The sequence below is a fragment of the Myxocyprinus asiaticus genome, chromosome 19, assembly GCF_019703515.2.
Source record: "Myxocyprinus asiaticus isolate MX2 ecotype Aquarium Trade chromosome 19, UBuf_Myxa_2, whole genome shotgun sequence".
Classification (NCBI taxonomy): domain Eukaryota; kingdom Metazoa; phylum Chordata; class Actinopteri; order Cypriniformes; family Catostomidae; genus Myxocyprinus; species Myxocyprinus asiaticus.
This window is the reverse complement of record NC_059362.1, coordinates 31,268,972-31,291,566: the sequence shown is the minus strand read 5'-3', so window position 1 is coordinate 31,291,566 and position 22,595 is coordinate 31,268,972. Positions and strand designations below refer to the sequence as shown.

General features: G+C 37.3%; 1 protein-coding gene across 8 annotated transcripts in view; it reads left to right on the top strand.

Annotated features, from left to right (window-relative positions):
• The window catches only part of LOC127456705 (SAM and SH3 domain-containing protein 1-like), a 379,637-nt gene that overhangs the window by 283,264 nt on the left and 73,778 nt on the right, over positions 1–22,595 (top strand). The window contains exon 1 of one of the 8 annotated variants that reach the window (XM_051725204.1): positions 21,684–22,226. The exons of 6 other annotated variants lie outside the window; for them this stretch is intronic. In XM_051725204.1, the coding sequence (XP_051581164.1) occupies positions 22,125–22,226 (102 nt within the window). In that variant the 5' untranslated portion in view covers positions 21,684–22,124. Of the gene's footprint in view, positions 1–21,683; positions 22,227–22,595 lie in introns of those variants that run through there. One more of the 8 variants, XM_051725211.1, reaches the window with a different exon arrangement.

Here is a 22,595-nt window from a genome sequence, read left to right as displayed (position 1 = left end):
CCCTGTATATGCTCCCTCTGGCTTCTGTTTTTAATAAATACAGTGTTGCTATTCATTTATACGCAGACGACACTCAAATATATCTTCCACTAAAACAAAATGATAAATCAGCCTTACAACCCCTATTGGACTGTCTAAAAGAAATTAAGTTATGGCTTGCAAGTAACTTCCTGAACCTAAATGAAAATAAAATAGAAATTATTCTATTTGGGTCTAAGGAAAGCTGTGTTGTTGACCTTGACCTTGGTCCTCTTGCTTCATATAAAATCAGGTGTTCAGTTTGATAATAATTAAAAATTCGCTAAACAAATTAGTACAATTGTAAAGTCATGTTTTTTTCATCTTCGCCTTCTCACTAAAGTAAAACCTTTTTTATCCATGAGCAACTTTCAAACTATGTTTCAGGCTTTTGTAACATCTCGTTTAGATTACTGCAATTCGCTCTACTACGGTGTCTCTCAGTCTTCCCTCTCTTGTCTAAAGCTGGTACAAAATGCAGCTGCCAGACTTATCATGGGGACTCACAAGTATGAGTCAGTTACACCTATTCTAATTGCTTTGCATTGGCTTCCTGTTAATTACAGAATTGACATGCTTACCCTTGCACATGAGATTAACACCTTCTATTTCAACCTTCAAGTCTGCTCAAAAGACTTATTTATTCTCTTTGGCTTTTACTATTCCTTAATCATTGTGAACTGTTTTATCTTTTAATTACTGTACTTTTATCTACCTTGTTGTATGCTTTATTTTTCTGCAATAATTATTTTACCTTTTGTACAGCACTTTGGTCAACCATGGTTGTTTTTTAAATGTGCTCTATAAATAAATATTGATTGATTGATTGATTGATTGATTGTCTAGTGCATGTTTATATACAAAAATCATTCAAAATCCCCTTTGGTGTTCAGGAATAATAAGTAGGCCACACCAGACTTATCTGTCCAGCTCTCTCTCTCCCTGTTTCCGAACTTAGCCACAGTGGGCAGGGCCAAGGGTACAATGATGTAAAGTAGGCGTTGATGTTGTTACTGTAGAGGCGGTCATGAATTAATGGTCCTCTTAGAGAACGAGGCATATTTGCAGCTTTGTTTTAATAAATGCTTTTGCATTGGGTAAATTTACAATATGTTTTTTATTGTAGAATGACCTCTTATATGTCAAAATATCAAGTAAAATTTGATTCCTCATGACAGGACTCATTTAATCTGACTTTTGATTAACTTATATGTGTGTTTGAAGGGGTTTGTAGCAGTGAATTTAGCAATATTAAATTATCACCAGAGGTAAATGAAATTTAAAACAAGTGTGCATTTGCAAGTGTGTGTGTGTGTGTGTGCGTGTGCGTGTGTGTGTGTGTGTGTGTGTGTGTGTGTGATTGTTTTCTAAAAGCCTGACCTCATATACTTCATTGCAGCAGTCCATATTTGAGTGTTATCGAACCACAATCTTAAGGACCCTCTTTGAATATGTCTGTTAAGTTGTTATTAGAAATAAGAACTAGGACTTGTTTAATGTGAGTGGTTCCTGCTTTATTTTATTTTTATAAACAATGGTTGTAACCAGTAAAATTCTTGTTCTGTAAACACTGAGAGATTTTATGGTCTGGTCTGTAAAAGTCATTTGCTGTGTTTAGAGCTGTTGATATTTGGTGAAAAGATGGAAAAAGCAACACCTATACCACATACTCAAAACATCATGTGAGTGTGTTTTCCCTGTTTGCATTCATGACCCCAGGGGGAGCTGTTTCCTTACAAGTGCAAACTAAACTTCTGAATCATGATGAATCATACAGGGTCATCTTACATGTACTATAGGTTACAGGGAACATCCCAGCGAGTTGCTGTCAGCATGTAATCAACCTCACTGAGGAATTCATAATGTGCAAAACCCATAGCTGAAATATTATTTCTGTTTCCATAGAAATCAGCTGTGGTCTGTCCCTTGTGGTTGAACCAGAGAAAAGATCGGTCTAGTCCACATTTTGTCACACACAGGTAGCCTTAAACTGAGTGTTTATTTGCCTGGTATTGCTGCTGATGGCAATGGGCATGTTTATGACCATTAAGCCACAGCGAGCACTCATTACTCCCCACTCCACTGTAGGCACACTAACAAATATGAGCCAACCGCCTCAGGCCAGCAGTCTCCTGCTTCTCAACCCCTCCTGTGTCCTTCTCCCCTCTGTTTGTTTTTGGCAGGTAGTCAACTCAATTTCTCGCCTGCTGATTCTGTGTCTCCCCCCTTACCAGCCTCCTCCCTCACCTCCTCCTTTTTCTGTTCCTCTCTTCTTTTTCTTTTTAAAGAAAGAGTATTAAGAGATAATGGGCAAGTGCTTTGTTGGCTTCAAGTAGCTCTTTTGGTCACTTGTAGCCCTTAGGTGATTGCTGTTTTTTTTTTTTTCTTCTTCTGTTTATATATATATATATATATATATATATATATATATATATATATATATATATATATATCTTATCTTTCCAGTGCATTCAGGCAAGGCTCTTTTGGTATGCCAAATGTCAACTGCTTTCCTCTGAAATTGTGTTTGCGTATTGTGTTGTAGAAGTGAATGTTTATGAATATTAATATGCCTCTCTGTTTGACAGACTGGCCATGTGTAAAGCACCAATCAGTGCTACATTTTTCTTAAATGTAACACCACTCTCCAGTGGATTAGTTGCTATGGTGACAGGGCTGTTTGTTGTGGGTGGGAAGCAGAGAGAGACAAATACTAGCATCTGGTGGACTGACCTCTCTTCTAGGGTGGTGTGGCGCAACCCTGCATAGCATGTCCAAGACAGGCATCCATTCTGAACCTCATCTTAGTTGTTAGAACTGCATCGCTACTGTATTTGACCCAAGACTCTATTTTTCTTACTAAATCCAACTTAGACACCACATTAATGGGAACAATTAGAAATAGAATGTCTATGCTATGTGCTATAGGCTACTTGGTACTATGTCATGGTAACAGCTGTTTTGTCTCATGATGGTCAAACACATCTGGGTGTTTCTGTCATGAGGATGTGAAAGACTCTCTCAGGTTTCCATTAACTGTCATGGGCTGGTGCAGTTCTTATAATGACTATTAGCTGTGAGAAGCTGGACTCATTTATGAAGATCATACAGATGAAGTCAGTGGAAAACCAATATCAAACTTCTTTCTTATCTTTCTTACACTCACGTGAAGTACAACATTACTGCTAATGCTAAGATACTTGTGTTGACTAAAGGAATAGTTCAGCCAAAAAAGAAAAAATATGTAATTACTTACCCTTATGTTGTTCCAAACCTGTATGACTTTCTTCTATGGAACATAAAAGGTGATTTAAAAAAAATAAAAAAACTATTCTGGCTGCTATTTTCCTTATAATGAAAGTAAATGAGAACAGGGGCTGTCGAGCTCCAAAATTATCAGTGAATAACGACTTTCAGTCTCTTCCTCACTTGAAATATGGCGCAAAGATCATATGGACCACTTTTACTGAACTTTATTTGTTTTTTGTAATTTTCCAGTGCTTTGTTTTTGAACTAGCAAAAATATGTATAAAACTCCATTGTAAATCCTTTATTAAATGACAACATTAGGTTTACTGATCACTAATGTAGCCAATTGAGACTTGTATTTTGATATGTAGCACTAAAGTTGTATTTACAGGTGCATCTCAATAAATTAGAATGTCGTGGAAAAGTTCATTTATTTCAGTAATTCAACTCAAATTGTGAAACTCTTGTATTAAATAAATTCAATGCACACAGACTGAAGTAGTTTAAGTCTTCGGTTCTTTTAATTGATGATTTTGCTCACATTTAACAAAAACCCACCAATTCACTCTCAAAAAAATTAGAATACATCATAAGACCAATAAAAAAAACATTTTTAGTGAATTGTTGGCCTTCTGGAAAGTATGTTCATTTACTCAATACTTGGTAGGGGCTCCTTTTGCTTTAATTACTGCCTCAATTCGGTGTGGCATGGAGGTGATCAGTTTGTGGCACTGCTGAGGTGGTATGGAAGCCCAGGTTTCTTTGACAGTGGCCTTCAGCTCATCTGCATTTTTTGGTCTCTTGTTTCTCATTTTCCTCTTGACAATACCCCATAGATTCTCTATGGGGTTCAGGTCTGGTGAGTTTGCTGGCCAGTCAAGCACACCAACACCATGGTCATTTAACCAACTTTTGGTGCTTTTGGCAGTGTGGGCAGGTGCCAAATCCTGCTGGAAAATGAAATCAGCATCTTTAAAAAGCTGGTCAGCAGAAGGAAGCATGAAGTGCTCCAAAATTTCTTGGTAAATGGGTGCAGTGACTTTGGTTTTCAAAAAACACAATGGACCAACACCAGCAGATGACATTGCACCCCAAATCATCACAGACTGTGGAAACTTAACACTGGACTTCAAGCAACTTGGGCTATGAGCTTCTCCACCCTTCCTCCAGACTCTAGGACCTTGGTTTCCAAATGAAATACAAAACTTGCTCTCATCTGAAAAGAGGACTTTGGACCACTGGGCAACAGTCCAGTTCTTCTTCTCCTTAGCCCAGGTAAGACACCTCTGATGTTGTCTGTGGTTCAGGAGTGGCTTAACAAGAGGAATACGACAACTGTAGCCAAATTCCTTGACATGTCTGTGTGTGGTTGATGCCTTGACCCCAGCCTCAGTCCATTCCTTGTGAAGTTCACCCAAATTCTTGAATCGGTTTTGCTTGACAATCCTCATACGGCTGCAGTTCTCTCGGTTGGTTGTGCATCTTTTTCTTCCACACTTTTTCCTTCCACTCAACTTTCTGTTAACATGCTTGGATATAGCACTCTGTGAACAGCCAGCTTCTTTGGCAATGAATGTTTATGGCTTACCCTCCTTGTGAAGGGTGTCAATGATTGTCTTCTGGACAACTGTCAGATCAGCAGTCTTCCCCATGATTGTGTAGCCTAGTGAACCAAACTGAGAGACCATTTTGAAGGCTCAGGAAACCTCTTCAGGTGTTTTGAGTTGATTAGCTGATTGGCATGTCACCATATTCTAATTTTTTGAGATAGTGAATTGGTGGGTTTTGTTAAATGTGAGCCAAAATCATCACAATTAAAAGAACCAAAGACTTAAACTACTTCAGTCTGTGTGCATTGAATTTATTTAATACATGAGTTTCACAATTTGAGTTGAATTACTGAAATAAATGAACTTTTCCACGACATTCTAATTTATTGAGATGCACCTGTATACTGAATACTTATTGAGACTTAATGCTTTTATCTTGGTACTTGACTAATCCCAGTACGTTTATCTAGAAAGCAAAGAGTGTTCTTACTGGTCTTTTTAAGTGTCTGTTCTCCAGAGTGGTACATTCAGCCTGTAGTTGTGATATCAACCAGCAGGGGGCTCTAGTCAGCTCTGCATGGACATGAATAGCTTTATCTGTGATTACTTTATGCTGGCCCGTGGGTTTGTGGGGCCCTAAGTGAAATTATGAAAATGGGACCCACCGGTGTGAATATTGTCATAACTTTAAAACATCTATAGAACCACTGCAAATGTAATGAGTGGATTTTTTATTTTATTTTTATTTATTTTTTAAAGAAAGCACTAAAAAAATAAGCAGCTCAGTAGATAAATAAATAAATAAATAAATAGATAAATAATAATAAAAAGTATAACGTGAAAGTGTGTATTTTAGGTGCTGTGTCAAGTCAGTGTTTCTTCACTATTTCAATTTTTTCACCATTCTAATCACCTTTCGATTTTTATTTCTAGAAGTACAAATAATTAACATGAGTTCACTGAAATTGCAAGTATGGTTATTACAGGGTAACACTTTACAAAAGGTTCTATTTGTAAACATTGGTAAATGCATTAGGTATCATGAACTATATATATTTACAGCATTTATTTATCTTGGATAATGTTAATTTATAAAAAAAATACAATTGTTCATTGTTTGTTCATGTTAGGTCATATTGCATTAATTATTATATAAAGAATTTACTTTTTATGTAAAAAGGCATTTGTATATGTACAAAATAACATTTACCAAGACCAATAAGTGCTGTAAAAGTATATTGTTCATTGTTAGTTCATGCTAACTGATGTTGTTAGCTAATGTTAAGAAACACAACCTTATTATAGTGTTACCCATTACAGTACACAAAAATAAGAAAATGATGTTTAAAATAGTTTTTAAGATGAAGTGTGAAAAAGTAAGTAATGTGCAAAAGTTAATAAAACTTAAAACATCAACGAAAATCAGGTAGCTACAGTAAGAAAAATTATAAATAAAATTACATATTTTAAATAGGACCTATAAACACAACACCTAAAAAAAGATTCAAAATAAAAAAAAAATTTTTTAAATGTACTGTATAAACACATACCTCTTGGAGAGCATATCTTTGGACACAGGATAGTTTGGCTACTTTGCAGATTAATTTATCATATTTTCACTCTGTATGAGTTTTTTGCATCTTTATATTTTAATTTCTTCCCCAGATTATTGTTGACAAAACTTAACAAGCCATATGCTTTGACAAGCGCTGTTTCTGTCATCCTTTAAACAAAGTTTCAAAGACTCAATTAGCAACAAAGTAATATTTTTTCTTAAGTTATTATCAGGCGTGAGCATTATTCAGCAAGGTGTGCAATCTGTGTTTAATAATACTGTGATAAGAAGCAGTGTTCAAGTACCCAGCAATGTATGAATACATTATGCAAATAAATGTGTACTGCTTATAGCTTTACTGTTTGCCAATTTTACATACACTGTTGTTATTGTATTTGTTTTAACTTTCAGCTATTTGTCATTTGGTGATTATTCAGAGCTCATCTTATTCTTAATATGTTGTTTTTGGCAATCACCGTCATTGTGATTTTTATGTTAAATTACATTTATGCACGTTGATCACAACAAATTTGTGTGCTATAGAATACTTAGAGCAAAAGTCTCAATTTTCAATATTTTCATGATATGTTCATTGACTGTGAACATTCACGAGGGGCCCCCCAGGTATGTTGGGGCCCTAGCCGGGTGCCTATGATGCCTGTAGGACGGGCCGACCCTGCATTAGGCACACGGGTGGCTATGCACACTGTTGTGTAAAACAGATTGTTTATCCTACACTGAGTTTCCTTAGAGAAAAATAAATCCCAGGATGTAAGGTTTACCACAGACTCATAGCAATATTATGGTGTCAACACCTATAAAAACTTACAGTGGTTTTATGCTTGGTTATTCCATCAACCAAACGTTGCTGTAATTTTAAAATAGTAGATGTAATTTGATGAATGGAATTTCTCTACGAATGTCCTCTGCCATTTTCTATGCATTAAACAGTTTTGCAGATGTTTAATTGCAGAGTCATATAATATTTTCATAGAATTTTATACTGCAAGACACCATCACTCACAGACTCACATACAGTACACACTTTCTTTGACCATATAATGACCAGTTGCATTTGTGTCTTATGGTGTTTTTCTTTTCACATCGTATCAGTTAGCAAACGTACCATGATTAAAGTTCACACAACACCAAATCCCCCGACAAATGTGAGAGCACATGGACGACTAGTTCCTGGATACCTCACACTGAAAGAAACACTGAGCTCCAGTTGGTCGGACTAATACAGCTGAAACAAACACACTCTAACTAATAGCCGTTTACTCAGAGTCATGAGCAGCTTGGCCAAACAGGGATAACTGATTCTGGCATTTCAGTACCCCTTAGTGCTTGGTATACCGAAAGAGTTTAGAGATATAATGACAAAGCCAAGTGCCTCAGGAAAACAGTTCTCTGAGAGACCTTAAAAAGGAGACAAATCACTTTGTAAACTTAGCTAATACGAAGATGTTAGACATTCAGAACAGAGGTAATTTACATAAATGTCATATACAAGTAAAACTAAATAATGCTGTTGGTGCAAGAAACCTTGAATAACATTATAAGTGGCCTTATGGGGGAATATGTCCTCTTTATCTTTGAATTTAATCTCTGATGTCTGGGGAAGCAGTGCAAGTCTTAATGCTGTATGTGCAAATTCAACGGTTTTAGTTTAATGTTGTTGCTGTATCAGCATGAAAATATGAAGATACCATGATCATGATAAGCATCTGAAGACAGTGCAATGCTTATCTCACCTTTAAATCTTAAACTACCACACATCTCGCACACAAAGCACAGCATATTTGTTTTCTGGAGCTGTGTATTTTGCCACACAGCTGGGACTGAAACCCTCCCACTAGCACCATGAACCAGAAAACACACAAACACACACTGTTTTGGATGGCATCAAAAAAGGAACCCACATTATGACTGATCCTGTGGTAACACGACACCTTTTAGATCCCTGTCATTGGTTAAAAAACTAAAATGACTTCTGGAAACTAAAGAATATGCTTATTGCTTGACAGTTTCATTTCTACAAATCATGCATATTATATATCTATAAAATTTTCAGTAATAATTATTAAAACATTGTTGAGAACTATGTACAAACATGTTTTAATTGTTAAATCTGATAAAGGTTCAATCTTATAAGCACACAATCATAAATCTACAATTTAATTAAAGTGACTACTTATATTCAGAGGTGGGTAGAGTAGCCAAAAACTTAAAAAAAAAAAAAAAAAAAAAAAATTACTCAAGTAGAAGTAAAAGTGCTAACATAAATAATAACTTGAGTAAGAGTAAGAAAGTATCCAATTAAAAAAGTACTCAAGTAGTGAGTAACTACATTCACAAATGACATAATGGATGTTAACTCCCTTCATTCCATTACATAATACACATTTTACATGTATTATAGAATTATTATTATTATTAATGGAAATTCTGTCACCATTCATCATCATGTTGTTCCAAACCCGTATGACATTCTTTCTTCCATGCAACACAATAAGGAGATTTTAGACAGAATGTTAGCCTTGGTCACCATTTACTTTCAGTGAATGTTTTTTTGTTTGTTTTTTCTATATTTTGAAAGTGAATGATGACTGAGACTGTCAGTCCCTAACATTCTGTCTAACATCTTTCGGGTTCCACAGAATACAGAATGTCACACAGGTCTGGAACAACATGAGGGTAGGGAAATGATGATGGAATATAAAATTATGGCTGAGCTATCACTTTAAAGGGGTAGTTCACCCAAAAATGAAAATGCTCTCATTATTTACTCACCCTCATGCCATCCCAGATGTTTATGACTTCCTTTCTTCTGCAGAACACAAATTAAGATTTTTAGAAGAATATTTCAGCTCTGTAGGTCAGTATAATGCAAGTGAATGGATGCCAAATTTTATGCTCCAAAAAGCAAATGCAGGCAACAAAAAAGTAATCCATACGACTCCAGTTGTTATATTAATATCTTCAGAAGTGATTTGATAGGTGTGGGTGAGAAACAGATCAATATTTAAGTCATTTTTTTGCTAGAAGTTCTTCTCCAAGCCCAGCAGGGGGCGATATGCAGAGAAGAATGTGAATCACCAAAAACACATTAAGGAGAATGTGAAAGTGATCTGTTTCTCACCCACACATATCATATCACTTCTGAAGATATGGATTTAACCACTGGAGTCTTATGGATTACTTTTATGCTGACTTACGTATGTGATTTTTTTTTTTAGCTTTAAAATGTTGGCACACATTCACTTGATTTATATGGACCAAAAGAGCTGAGAAATTCTTCTAAAAATCTTAATTTGTGTTCTGCAGAAGAAACGAAGTCATACACATCTGGGATGGCATGAGGGTGAGTAAATGATAAGAGAATTTTCATTTTTGGGTGAACTATCCCTTTAAGGGCTCTTGTCAGATCTGGATGAATTTGTCAATAAGAAAAGAGGTTTGGAAAACTTTCCAGTAATTATTACAGTGAAAACGTGAACAATGTCCCACAGGGAAATATAAACCAAAGCAAGATCATATTTTATTAATGCCTACTTTCGCTATTTTATAGCTTTTAGTTGTTAGTTCAGTGTAGTTACAGTTTTCAGTGGCGAAAAATTCAGATCGTTAATTCTGTACAGCAGTGCCGCCGCTCCCTAAAAGCAGAGTACATAGCCTGCTATGGGCACCATGCACAGAAATGCTGTCTGTTCATGCTCCAGTTGTCAATAATGCGATCGGCAGAGCAAAAGGTATTTAAACTTAACGTGGATGATTACATGGATTTATACAGTTAATCAGCCCGAAGTAGCTGCGATAGTTTCCAGTACACCTGCGAGGGCACAGGGTTAATGCGTAAATACTGCTTATGACATGCAGGATGCGGGACAAAGATATATTGCTGCAGATTTTAAAATGTACACTTAAAAACTGATGTCACAAGAGCCCATATTTACAGATTCACTCTGAAAATGTCACCATGTCACAGAAAAGCCCGCGTTATCATTAGAGTCAAAACTTACCTTAACGTGCTGCCTTGAGTTAGAATTTTAATCTTGAAATATACACTTGTCTTGGTGTTAAATGAAGGTATTGCATGAGGAAACTATTATTTTTTTACTGTGCAGAGCGAAGAAAGTGTTTTACTTAGTTAAAAGAGCATGATGTTGCAGCAGTGATGGACTCGTCTTGAGTGACAGTCTGTATCAGCGCGCACAGCTGTGTGAACTTCTGCTGTCGTAAAAGTCCCATTCAATAATCTCTCAGTAAATTAAACATTAATTCAAATTAAACCCAGTAATGTAATGACAGGAACGCCGCCCATTGTAACGAAGTAAAAGTATAAAAATTTAAAAAGTACCCACTTTTAAACCTACTCTAAAAGTACATTTTTTCCCAAAAATTTACTCAAGTAAATGTAGCGTGTTACTACCCACCTCTGCTTATATTCTGTTGTAGAAGGTTATTCGATGTGTGTGGTCACTCCCTTTCTGATTATTGCCCTTGGTCATGTTCACAAGTGTTGCTTATCAGCCAAACATTACCTAGATTTAGACTATTATACTGTAAGTTAAGGTCACCTACTTTATCTACCCAATAAGTTCAGCTGTCTTTCCTCATTCTCCTGTGTGGAAGTACAATCATACTTCCACTGCATATATCCATACTTTATAACTTTATTTAGTATTTGATCACAGCAGAGCACAGTGAATGTTTTGCTGTCTACAGACCCACAGACTGCAGGTGGTCAGTGTTTTGGCACTTTTCATATAAACAGATCTAGTGAGCCCAGCCAAACTGGCCCAAGTATTTCCGCCACCGAGCATGTGGATCAGTGGAATACCAATCACAGTCATGCAAGAGAAGCACTGTGTGTGCTTAACACAACAGAACCACCATTAGCACCACAGGTGCAGGGAGAGAGATCAACAGAAAAGATAAACAAATGACGGATGGTCAGGCCCATACGCCGCATGTATAACTCCACAGAAAACTCAGATTTTTTCACAAAGTTCTATGCATACCCCACCCCTTGTGTGTTTATTTATTAAATATTTGAGAATATTTGATTATTCTTTCAACTATCAATAACAGAGTAGTATTCTCAGCTCCGTTTAACACTTTCATCATGTTTAAATACATTTCCACAGATTTCCACCAAAACACAATGCAGAAAATGCAACAAATGTCTGCAGATTCTGCCTGGGACTGCTGATGATATTATGAGATAAAGTATTCGGAATATATTTCAACAGCCATTTTTTGAACTGTTCATTCATTGTTTGCATTGTTTGCATTACTTTGCATGGATAAGCCCTGTTATACAGGTCAAAACAGTCCAATGTGCTCTATATATATCAGGCACGTGCTGTGAGACTGGGCAAGCATCAAAGATTTTTAATACACATTATTAAACACTGTGCCCAAAACACATTATACGGGTCAGTGTAACGATGCTGAAATGTTACAGATATAAATTGTTGCCTTCGAACCCACCAGTCAATGGAAATAATTATGTCACAGTGGCGAACTTCATGAACAAATTGTTTTAAATTCAGGACAGTAATATTGCTCATATCACACAAATGAAAGATTGTCATATACTGAGCCATATATATGTTTATGTCCATTAAATCATACAATGAACCATAGTGAAGAAGAGCTTGTTTTGACGTACAACAAAAAGAAAAAGAAAAGATTGCCAGTTACTAGTTCAACATCATAGGCCTCACACGTCACTCTTCCCACAGTTCAGAACCACACTGAAATGGACAGCAGCAATTAACTAATCTGACCACCAAAGACAACTATCTTAACCTGAATGCACAAGGCAAATGTAACGTTATTCTTTTTTTAAAACGACACTGCGCCCTAATGTTAGAACTATAAAACAGACATAACACAAGTAGGACATGATTGCCAGATCACCACTTCATAGCCTCAGACTAACCAGAAAGAGTGACCTAGTATCTGTGACCTAGTATCAATAACACAGATTTTTTACCTTTACTTACCTTTACTTGAACACAAAATCCATGTGTCTCTCTTTGCGTATGAACATCTCCGTAACTTTGTTGTAAAAGTCGCCACTTGCTAAAGTTTCGATTGCCTCTCTTTCTCTATTTTTAATTTAAATTCACTTTGCCAAATCCGCGTAGGTCATCGGTGCTTACAATGCAGATATGCATTTTAGCACTTAATAATGCATTAGTTACATGAACTTGAACTTGTTGACACAAAACTAAAATCTAACCTATCAGATAGCTTGACTGAAGGAAGGAGCTTCTGATTGGCTTACTAATTTTGGCAAGCATGCTTACCTTGAATGAGCATAAAGTGTTGAATACAGGGGCGGTAAACAATGCTTTGAATCAGAGAAAGCATAATATAAAGTGCTTATACTTGAGGGTGGTGACAAAGCGAATAAATTAATAACTGTCTGTGCTGCTCAACTGAGATGAAAGAGGACGAATTTGAATGAAAACTGTAGTTTATATTAACAATTGTATTTATATATTTCATAGCGTCTTCATATTCTTTTCACCCTTCTGTTAGGTAAGCATTGCTTACCTTGCTTATATGGATGTCATGTCCCTGATATATACAGTAAACATACAGTATATATATATATGAGTGACATATTCAAAGTCATAGTGTGAATATATAACTTAATATTTCTAAATATGTCATAATTATTCAACTCCAATTGCATGTAGCTGTTTCTTAAATATGTAAGGTTACACAAGTAATTGTTTTAAAAAAAAAATTAAGCCATCACTCTACAATGGCACTTATGTTAAGTTTTAAAATTTAAGTTTAGTGTCGTAAGCAAAAATGTATTTCTATGTAAAAAATGCAATTAAAAATAAGCTGTTACAAAAGCTAATAGAGGAGATTATTTCATTACACAAGAAAGGCCATGGCTAAAAGTAAATTTTGAAGGCACTTCAATTTCCAGTAGACAAAGTTGGCAGCACTATTCATACATTGTTAAATATGGTACAACAGCAACCTTTTTGGTTGTGGAAGAAAGCAAAACTTCACCAAGGGAAATGTTGACTTGAATATTTAAGAAAGAATTTGGAAAGACCTGTGGAGTCCTGGAAGAAGGTTTTATAGACATATGACACTAAACTGAAAATGAGTTTTAGACCCATGGGTCAGCAGTACATCTGGAGTAAGATGACAAGGTGATGACAACAACGACACCATCCCCACAGTCAAGCATGGAGGTGGGTCAGTCCTGTTAGGGGTGTGTTTTGCAGATGCAGTAAATGGCTATCCTGACTATGTGACTGACGCCATGGATTCTTTCATCAGGCCATTTTGGCAAAAATGTGATGCCTTCAGTGTGTAAATTGAAGCTCGGTGATCACTGGACTTTCCTGCAAGACAATAACACCAAGGATATATCCAAGTTGTCCAAAATCTGGTTCAGGGATGGGTTGTGGAATGTCCTTGAATGGCCCTTTCAGTCCATCATTAAAATCTAATTGAAAATCTTTGTTGGGATTTCAAGGAAGCAGTGGCAGCACAGACACCAAAGAATGTCAATGAGCTGGAAGCTTTTGCTCATGAGAAATGTGTAAAGATTCCAATAGAGAGGTGTCCGAAGCCTGAGAACACTTACCTGAAACATTTATTTGATGTTATTAAAGGTAAAGGATGCTCCACAAATGACTGACTTTTGAATATTTGGGGTTGAATATTTTTTACATGACATGTGTGGAGAGAATGAGCTATTTTTTATTTAAAAATGTGGGTAAACTGAACTCTTTGCTCTCAAAATCACTCATATGTGTATTAAAAACTTACTTTGGCTGTTTACTGAGGATTTAGTTGATGTGTTATAATTCACATCACCAGAACGTATTGCTGGTCAGGGGGGTTGAATAATTTTTATTGCAACTGTATATATAATATAATAATTGTGTTGTCTCCTTTGTCTTCTCTTCTCTAACATGATGGATAGTCGCTTTTCAAGCAAGCATCTTGAAAAACACACATACAGGAGTGCACGGCAGGTAGAGCACTTCCAAGCATTAACAGATCAGGGTTTAGAGCCTGGTTACCTACAAATTCACCACTTAGAAGAAAAATAAAAGCTCATTTATGTACAAATACAGTGGGCCCAAAAGGTATTTGAAGTATTTTAACACTTAAACCACACTTAATGACAAAATGATAAAAAGCAAACGCAATAGCAAACGGAGTTGCATTAATTGTAAAGAAAGATAGTACAAGCACACTTTTTAAGCTAAACATTTCAATTTTAAAACAACAATAGACATCCACTAAAATGAATGGGTGAAAGTACAGAAGAGAAGAGCATGTGTTTTATATGTTTATGTTGTTAGCACTGAGCCTGTTTAACAGCTGTTTGGGAGACCCAGTGTGTGAAACTCACCCCCCCCTTCCTCAGAGCTATGCATCTATTTGTTTGAGAAGTGTGTACATTTGTCTTTGTGCGTGCACGTGTGTGTGTGTGTGTGTGTGTGTGTGTGTGTGTGTGATGAGAGAGAGAGAGAGAGAGAGAGAGAGAGAAAGAGGCAAAGAGAGAGACCACTACTATAGGGGCAGATTTACCAGTCATATAATACCCATGATGCCAGTTCTAGTATTCAGTTACTATGGGAAGAAGAATGGTGTGATGTTCCCTGTTCACACCAATTTTGTGTGTATTTGTGTATTCCTATTAAACTTCAAGCACTTTTTTCTCAGTACAAGATAATGGGCTTTGGTGGAGGACATGCAGAACATGTTTTCATTCTTTAGCCTGAGACAATATGACTTCAGTTAGTATAATGTAGTAAGTGCTTGCAAAACAATGCACTATGTAGGCCACAAAAAAATAAGATTTGTCAGATTCAAGCATATTCATTAGCTTCAGTACTATTATGAATGTAGTAGGAAAATTGCCATAAGATGTTTTTTGTGAGCTGTGTCTATGGATCTTTTTATCTATCCCTGTGTGTTTAATGGAGGAATTCTCACAAGAGGGACTCTTTCCTTTTCTAGCCCCTTTCTCACATACAGTCCCGGTAACTTCCCCCTTGAACTTTCTAGATGAGAACTATTAAGAGGAATGGCACACTCAAAGAGACTTTTCCCTCTCTTGCCTTCGAACACACATAGGAACCCCTGTAGTGACGTCATTTTTCTTCTGACGTTGTTTGCATGCGTGATTCAATAGTAACAACAACATCAACACTGGTGGAGGACGGCAGGATCGGAGCTACACTTTTATTAGGGCTGTTTACACAAACTGTGTCTTCAGTTACAGTCTTTACACTGGGTGCTTGAGCGTGCTGTGCTACGTCCCTGAAGCCAGAGAGAGAGGAGAGATAAGGCGCTTCACTTAATTTAACTGCACAGCACAGTGGAAAACATGTTGAAAATGAACTATAAACCTATTTATCAATGCAGTCTTTTACAATAAAGGCTTTTATGACTCAACATAAAATACAGTACTGAAATACTTTCTCATTGACTTTAAAAAGACTTCTTGATGCAAATACTTTCCTCATGTAAATTAGATTTCATGACAGTTAAGTTTATCATAGATTTTAATTACCCACTCTTGATAAACATCTTATTATTTATGTCTGTTATCCCAGGAAAAATGTAATGTAATAATCCAGAAATTACTTTATTTTCTGTATAGTCACACAGTACACATGTGATCAAAACTTAAACCGCGTCTTCTGTTGAAGTCACGCAGCAGCTCTGCTCATCCTTTCGCACACAAATAATATGTGAAACAGGTGGTACTCAGAATCAGAATCAGAATCAGAATGAGCTTTATTGCCAAGTATGCTAACACATACAAGGAATTTGTCTTGGTGACAGGAGCTTCCAGTACACAACAATACAAAAACAGCAACAAGACTTTTAAAAAATAATTAAAATTGAATAAAAAATAGATAAATATTGAAAAGAAAAAAGTATATATAGAATACACAATAGACAATGTATATATATATATATATATATATATATATATATATATATATATATATATATACATCATATATCACACACACACACACACACACACACACACACATATATACATACATATACACACACATATATACATACATATACATACACATACACACACATACATACATACATACATACATATGCACATATATGAATATATATACATACATATACATACACATACGTAGTGCAAATCTAAATACAAATCTGTTATGTACAGTGGAAAGGAATGTAATGGCAGAAGAGGTAGGATGTGTTGGATAATATAAAAAGACTAAGCTGTGTATTGCACATTAATTATTGCTCAAAGGAAGCAGTTTTAAATGTTCATGAGATGGATAGCCTGGGGGAAAATTTGTTCCTGTGCCTGACAGTTCTGGTGCTCAGAGCTCTGAAGCGTCGGCCAGAAGGCAACAGTTTAAAAAGGTAGTGGGCAGGGTGAGTGGGGTCCAGAGTGATTTTTCCAGCCTTTTTCCTTACTCTGGAAGTGTATAGTTCTTGAAGGGGGGGCAAGGGGCAACTAATAATCCTCTCAGCAGTCCAAACTGTCCTTTGTAGTCTTCTGATGTCTGATTTCGTAGCTGAACCAAACCAGACAGTTATTGAAGTGCAGAGGACAGACTCAGTGACCGCTGAGTAGAACTGTATCAGCACCGCCTGTGGCAGGTTGAACTTCCTCAACTGGCGAAGGAAGTACAACCTCTGCTTGGGCTTTTTCGCAATGGAGTCAATGTGGGTCTCCCACTTCAGGTCCTGTGAGATGGTAGTGCCCAGGAACCTGAATGACTCTACTGCTGCCACAGTGCTGTTTAGAATGGTGAGGGGGGTCAGTGTTGGGGTGTTCCTCCTAAAGTCCACTATCATCTCCACTGTTTTGAGCATGCTCCAGGTTGTTTTGACTGCACCAGACAGCCAGCTGTTTAACCTCCCTTCTGTATGCAGACTCATCGTCATCTCGGATGAGGCCGATGACAGTAGTGTCATCTGCAAACTTCAGGAGCTTGACAGAGGGGTCCTTGGCGATGCAGTCGTTGGTGTAGAGGGAGAAGAGTAGTGGGAATAACACATCCCTGGGGGGCACCAGTGCTGATTGTACAGGTGCTGGAAGTGAATTTCCCCTATCTCACAAGCTGCTGCCTGTCTGTCAGAAAGCTGGTAATCCACTGACAGATAGACGTGGGAACAGAGAGTTGGTGTAATTTAATCCGGAGAATAGCTGGGATGATGGTGTTGAAAGCCGAACTGAAGTATGTCCCTGGTCTGTCCAGATGTTGCAGGATATGATGCAATCCCATGTTGACTGCATCATCCACAGGCCTGTTTGCTCGATAAGCAAATTGAAGGGGATCTAGAAAGGGTCCAGTGTTGTCCTTCAGGTGGGCCAACACCAGTCTCTCAAATGACTTCATGACAACAGATGTTAGGGCGACAGATCTGTAGTCATTAAGTCCTGTGATTTTTGGTTTCTTTGGGATGGGGATGATAGTGGAACGTTTGAAGCAGCATGGGACTTCACACTGCTCCAGTGATCTATTGAAGATCTGTGTGAAGATGGGGATCAGCTGGTTAGCACAGGATCTAAGACATGCAGGTGAAACTCCATCTGGGCCCTGTGCTTTCCTTATCCTTTGTTTTCGAAAGACGTGGCTCACATCATCTTCACAGATCTTAAGTGCAGTTTGAGTAGCAAGAGGGTGGAGGAGGGGGGTTGCAGGAGGTGTTGGTGTTTGTGTGAAGTGAAGGTCAGAGTGGGTGTGGGGTGTGAGATTGGGCCTTTCAAATCTGCAGTAGAACACATTCAGGTCATCAGCCAGTTGTTGGTTCCCTACAGGGTTGGGGGTAGGAGTCCTGTAATTCGTAAGTTGTTTCATGCCACTCCACACTGATGCAGGGTCATTAGCTGAAAACTTGTTTTTCAGCTTCTCAGAGTATCTCCTTTTAGCCACTCTGATTCCCTTATTCAGTGTGTTCCTGGCCTGATTGTACAAGACTTTATACCCAACTCTGTAAGCATCCTCTTTGGCCTGACGAAGCTGCCTGTGTTCCGCTGTAAACCATGGTTTGTCATTGTTAAATGTTAAATAAGTCCTAGTAGGAATGCACATATCCTCACAAAAACTGATATATGATGTAACAGTATCTGTGAGCTCGTCCACAGATACTGTGGTCTGTGGCTGCAGCCTCAAAAACACTCCATTCTGTGCAGTCAAAGCAGGCATGCAGTTCCAGCTCTGCTTCATTGGTCCATCTCTTTACAGTCCTTAATACAGGCTTAGCAGATTTTAATTTCTGTATGTAGGTTGGAAGAAGATGAACCAGACAGTGATCAGAGAGTCCCAAAGCTGCTCTAGGGACAGAGCGATATGCATCCTTTATTGTTGTGTAGCAGTGATCCAATATATTTCTGTCTCTGGTGGGGCATGTAATGTGCTGTTTGTATTTGGGCAGTTCACGTGTGAGATTTGCTTTGTTAAAATCCCCAAGAATTGGATACTTTGTTGGTTTTATGTTATTTCTGTTAATGGAATTGGAAATTTAGCTCAATAGTCTGAGTAGCAGGTTAGCAGCTACTAGTTTCTTTTCTCATGGCAGCTGCCAACTCCTTGTGTTTCTCATTGCTCTGTGCAACATACGTGTTTGACCAATCACAGTCTGCAGCACCTCCCACAGTCCCTATTTTCCCAAAAAGTACTTACCCCAGAATAGGAGCTAAAAAAAAGTCTCTAAACAGCTAAGAGGAACTATAGATCCTCATGTGTGAAAATTTCAAAAAGTAGTAATTCAGAGTAAAAGTACCTTAAACGGGCTTTAGTTCCTGCAGTGGGAAAGGGCCTTCTGTCTCTCTTTTTCCCTCTATCTCTCTCTCAGGCTGTTCTGGCATCTGAGACTAGACAGCTGTTGCTGGTGTGGGGAATGTGTCTCTGGGAAGCAAAAGAGAAAGGATAGAGAGAGGAAAGAATGAGAAACAGAGACAGAGAGAAAGAAAAGATATGTATAGCCTCTTCATTACACTAGACAGGCATGACAGGAGAAATATCCATGGCATGAGCTTTGAACGTGCAGTTCACACTGCACACATTTATTAAATTTTCTCCTCTTGTCTAGTTTATTGCAGCTCAAATTACACAGTAGTTCAGAGGTTAGTTAGATTAGTGAAACTGCTGTTCCTTTACATCTTTTCTCCAGGACATCCAGTATAGTCAGATGCCACATTACAAGAACTTAATGAGAGAAGAACTTAATGAGAGAACATGATGTCAAAGATTATGCGATTTGAAGACGAAGGTACTGATCGTGTTTTACTTACTATTCCAGCTTTGTGACTGAGGGCACATGATTCTGCATCTGTTAAGTTTGAGGTAACAAATATTACACAAACGTAATGCTTTAACTCAATACTTTTATTTAAAAAATACACAAATTAGTTTAACTTATATACAAGATTATACTTTAAGTGTGTGACACAATGTTTAATCTGTATTAAATGAGTTTTTTTAGACATGCTTTGAAGAAAAATGAAGTCATCCTGTAAAGTCAGATGCACATTACAAAAACGTAATAGTTAGATAAGTTAGAATAGTTCACCAAAAATGAAATTCTGTCACAATTTGCTCACCATCATGTTGTTTAAAACCCATTAAGAGATTTTTCATTTTTGGTGAACTATTTCTTTAAAGGAATATTTCAGGTTCAATGCAAGTTAAACTCTGTTGACAAAATTTGTGGTAATGTTGATTACCACAAAAAAATTATTTTGACTCGTCCTTTCTTTTCTTTAAAAAATAAAAAAATCGAGGTTACAGTGAGATACTTACAATGGAAGTGAATGGGGCCAATTTGTTGAGTGTTTAAAGACGGTAATGTGAAGCTTATAATTTTATAAAAACATATTAATTATTCTGTTAAAAATCATGTATCATTTGAGCTGTAAAGCTGTTTAAATAGTCATTTTTACAGTTGTTTTAGGGTTTGTTGACATTACATCGTCATGGCAACGAAGTTGTAAAATTGCATATACTGTAACATTACATAGATAAGGTTAGTAAGTGATTTTACTCAAAATCATGTTAACACGCATATTGTTTATGTCTTGTAGCTTTACTGTTTAGAAACAGTGAGTGTTTCAGTGTTTACGGATTGGCCCCATTCACTTCATTGAAAGTGCCCCACTGGAACCAGGATTTTCGCTTTTAAAATGAAAAAGTAAAAATGATTTTTTTGTTGTAATTAACATAATGCCGTAAATGCTGTCAACTGAGCTTAACTTGCATTGAACCCGAAATATTCCTTTAATGATGTCACAGATTTTTATGTGAGGACCAAGTTACTGATCGTGTTTGACTTACTAAACTAGCTTTGTAGCTGAAGTCACACCTTTCATTAGCCTAGTTTCCAAACACTTTTCGCACTATTTTGTTATCGACAAAGTGAAAATGCATAAAAAAAAGTTTGGGAAATTCGCCATCTTCCGCCTGTTTCCATTCAAATGGCATTTTATCGATAAAAATGGTGTGCGTGATGACGTCATGCCTAAAAAAACACTTTGTCGCGTAAGTTTTCCAAACCAGTTTTTTGCGACATTTGAAGTATCGACATAGAGTTTATGCGCTAGAGATAAACTGAAAGATATTATGTCGACACTTGTGAATTTTAGCAATAATTTGCATTTCCATCAGCTTTATTTTGATACTCTAATACTTTTTTTCACAAAAACTCGTAGTTGGAAACGTAGTTATTGTGATTCTGCATTTCTGTTAAAGTGAACAATGTTAGACAAAATAATGTTTTTAAAACTTTCTTAAATCTGGCAATATTATGAATTAGTGTGAACTTGTCTGATTATACCTCTCTAGCTCATCAGGTGAGTGACACAAAGTTTATTCTGTATTTCATGAATCTTTTCAGGTGTGCTTTAAAGTGTTATGAATAGAGAATGGATAACGTCATGCTTCTGAAATAATTTTCTCAAGGGCTTTTGTTTTTGAATCCATTGTGCCCAGAATGTCGCTTTGTTCCTTTGTATCTGTTTATAGCGGAAAGTATTGCTTGGAAAGCGAAAGGAAAGACAGGCACAATGCCCTTTTCCAAAGGTCTGTGTCGTCATAGCTTTGCGAAACTTTTTTGTGGATCAGTTTGTCGCTGTCCTGTATGTGGCAGTGGGGTGCGAGAGCCGCGAGGATGTTGAGTGTTTTGTTTGGGCGGAGTAAACCATTACGCTTGAGAGGGGGGAGACTGGAGAACTCAACAAGAGAAAAAATTCGCCTCAGGCGCTTTCGTCGTTTTTGTTGGCGAATGGTGGTGTTATGGATGTTTTTGGAACTGTGTTCGAGTATGTGTGGCTGTTCTTAATGTTATCCACATGTTTTAATGATTGAGAGTTTTTATTGCGGGTACTAAACAGAACTCCCAAAAGTTTGGGTTGGTTCGCACCGACGAAGTGCCAAGTGAAGCGCTGAAATCTGTCCGTCTGTACTTGAGTTGAAGTTTCTCTGTTGACTTGAAAAGTGTGTTCGGTGCTGTGGTCTCTCTCAGCTGGATTCAAATGGAAAACATATCAGCAACCTTGATGATTATGTATTTCTCTACGTGGATGGAATACTTTGCATCAACTTTTGAATACGCACCAAGGAATAGTAAATTACTAGATCAGATTTAGAAAAAGACATCTCTGCAATACGTATTTTATGGTTTCGGATTAACATTCATCAGCTTGAAATTTGTGGCTGTAAATCCATCAGTGTTTCACAATGGAGGGGGATCAAGTGTCCTCTCCCGAGGAGCCGCAGGCGGTCAGCGCCGCATCATCGGACAGTTTCTCTCGGCTGTGGTCGGACGTGATGGGGATGCTGGTAAGTTCGGGATTGGGGGAGGGGTGTCACAGGAAGGCAGTTTGAGAAAAGTCCTTCAACCCAATGGGCTTAATTTATTGGAGTGTGTTTGTTTGTGTGTGTGCGCGCGCAGTGGCCGGGCTTTGATGCCAAGCGCATGTTAAATCAGCCTGTAAGAGCGGCTACTACAAGGCCATATGAGCGGAGTTCTGCACACTTTTGATCACAGTGCACGGTTGGTTTAAAACGCTTTCTTTAAGTCTATTGAGAAACAGTGAGAAGATCTGAAATCTCCAGGGAGTCGTATCACATGGTATGTAACTAAAGTGTTTATTATTATACTGTCCGCGGGTTCATCGGTGCACGTGTAGAGACGTAACTCAAAACAGA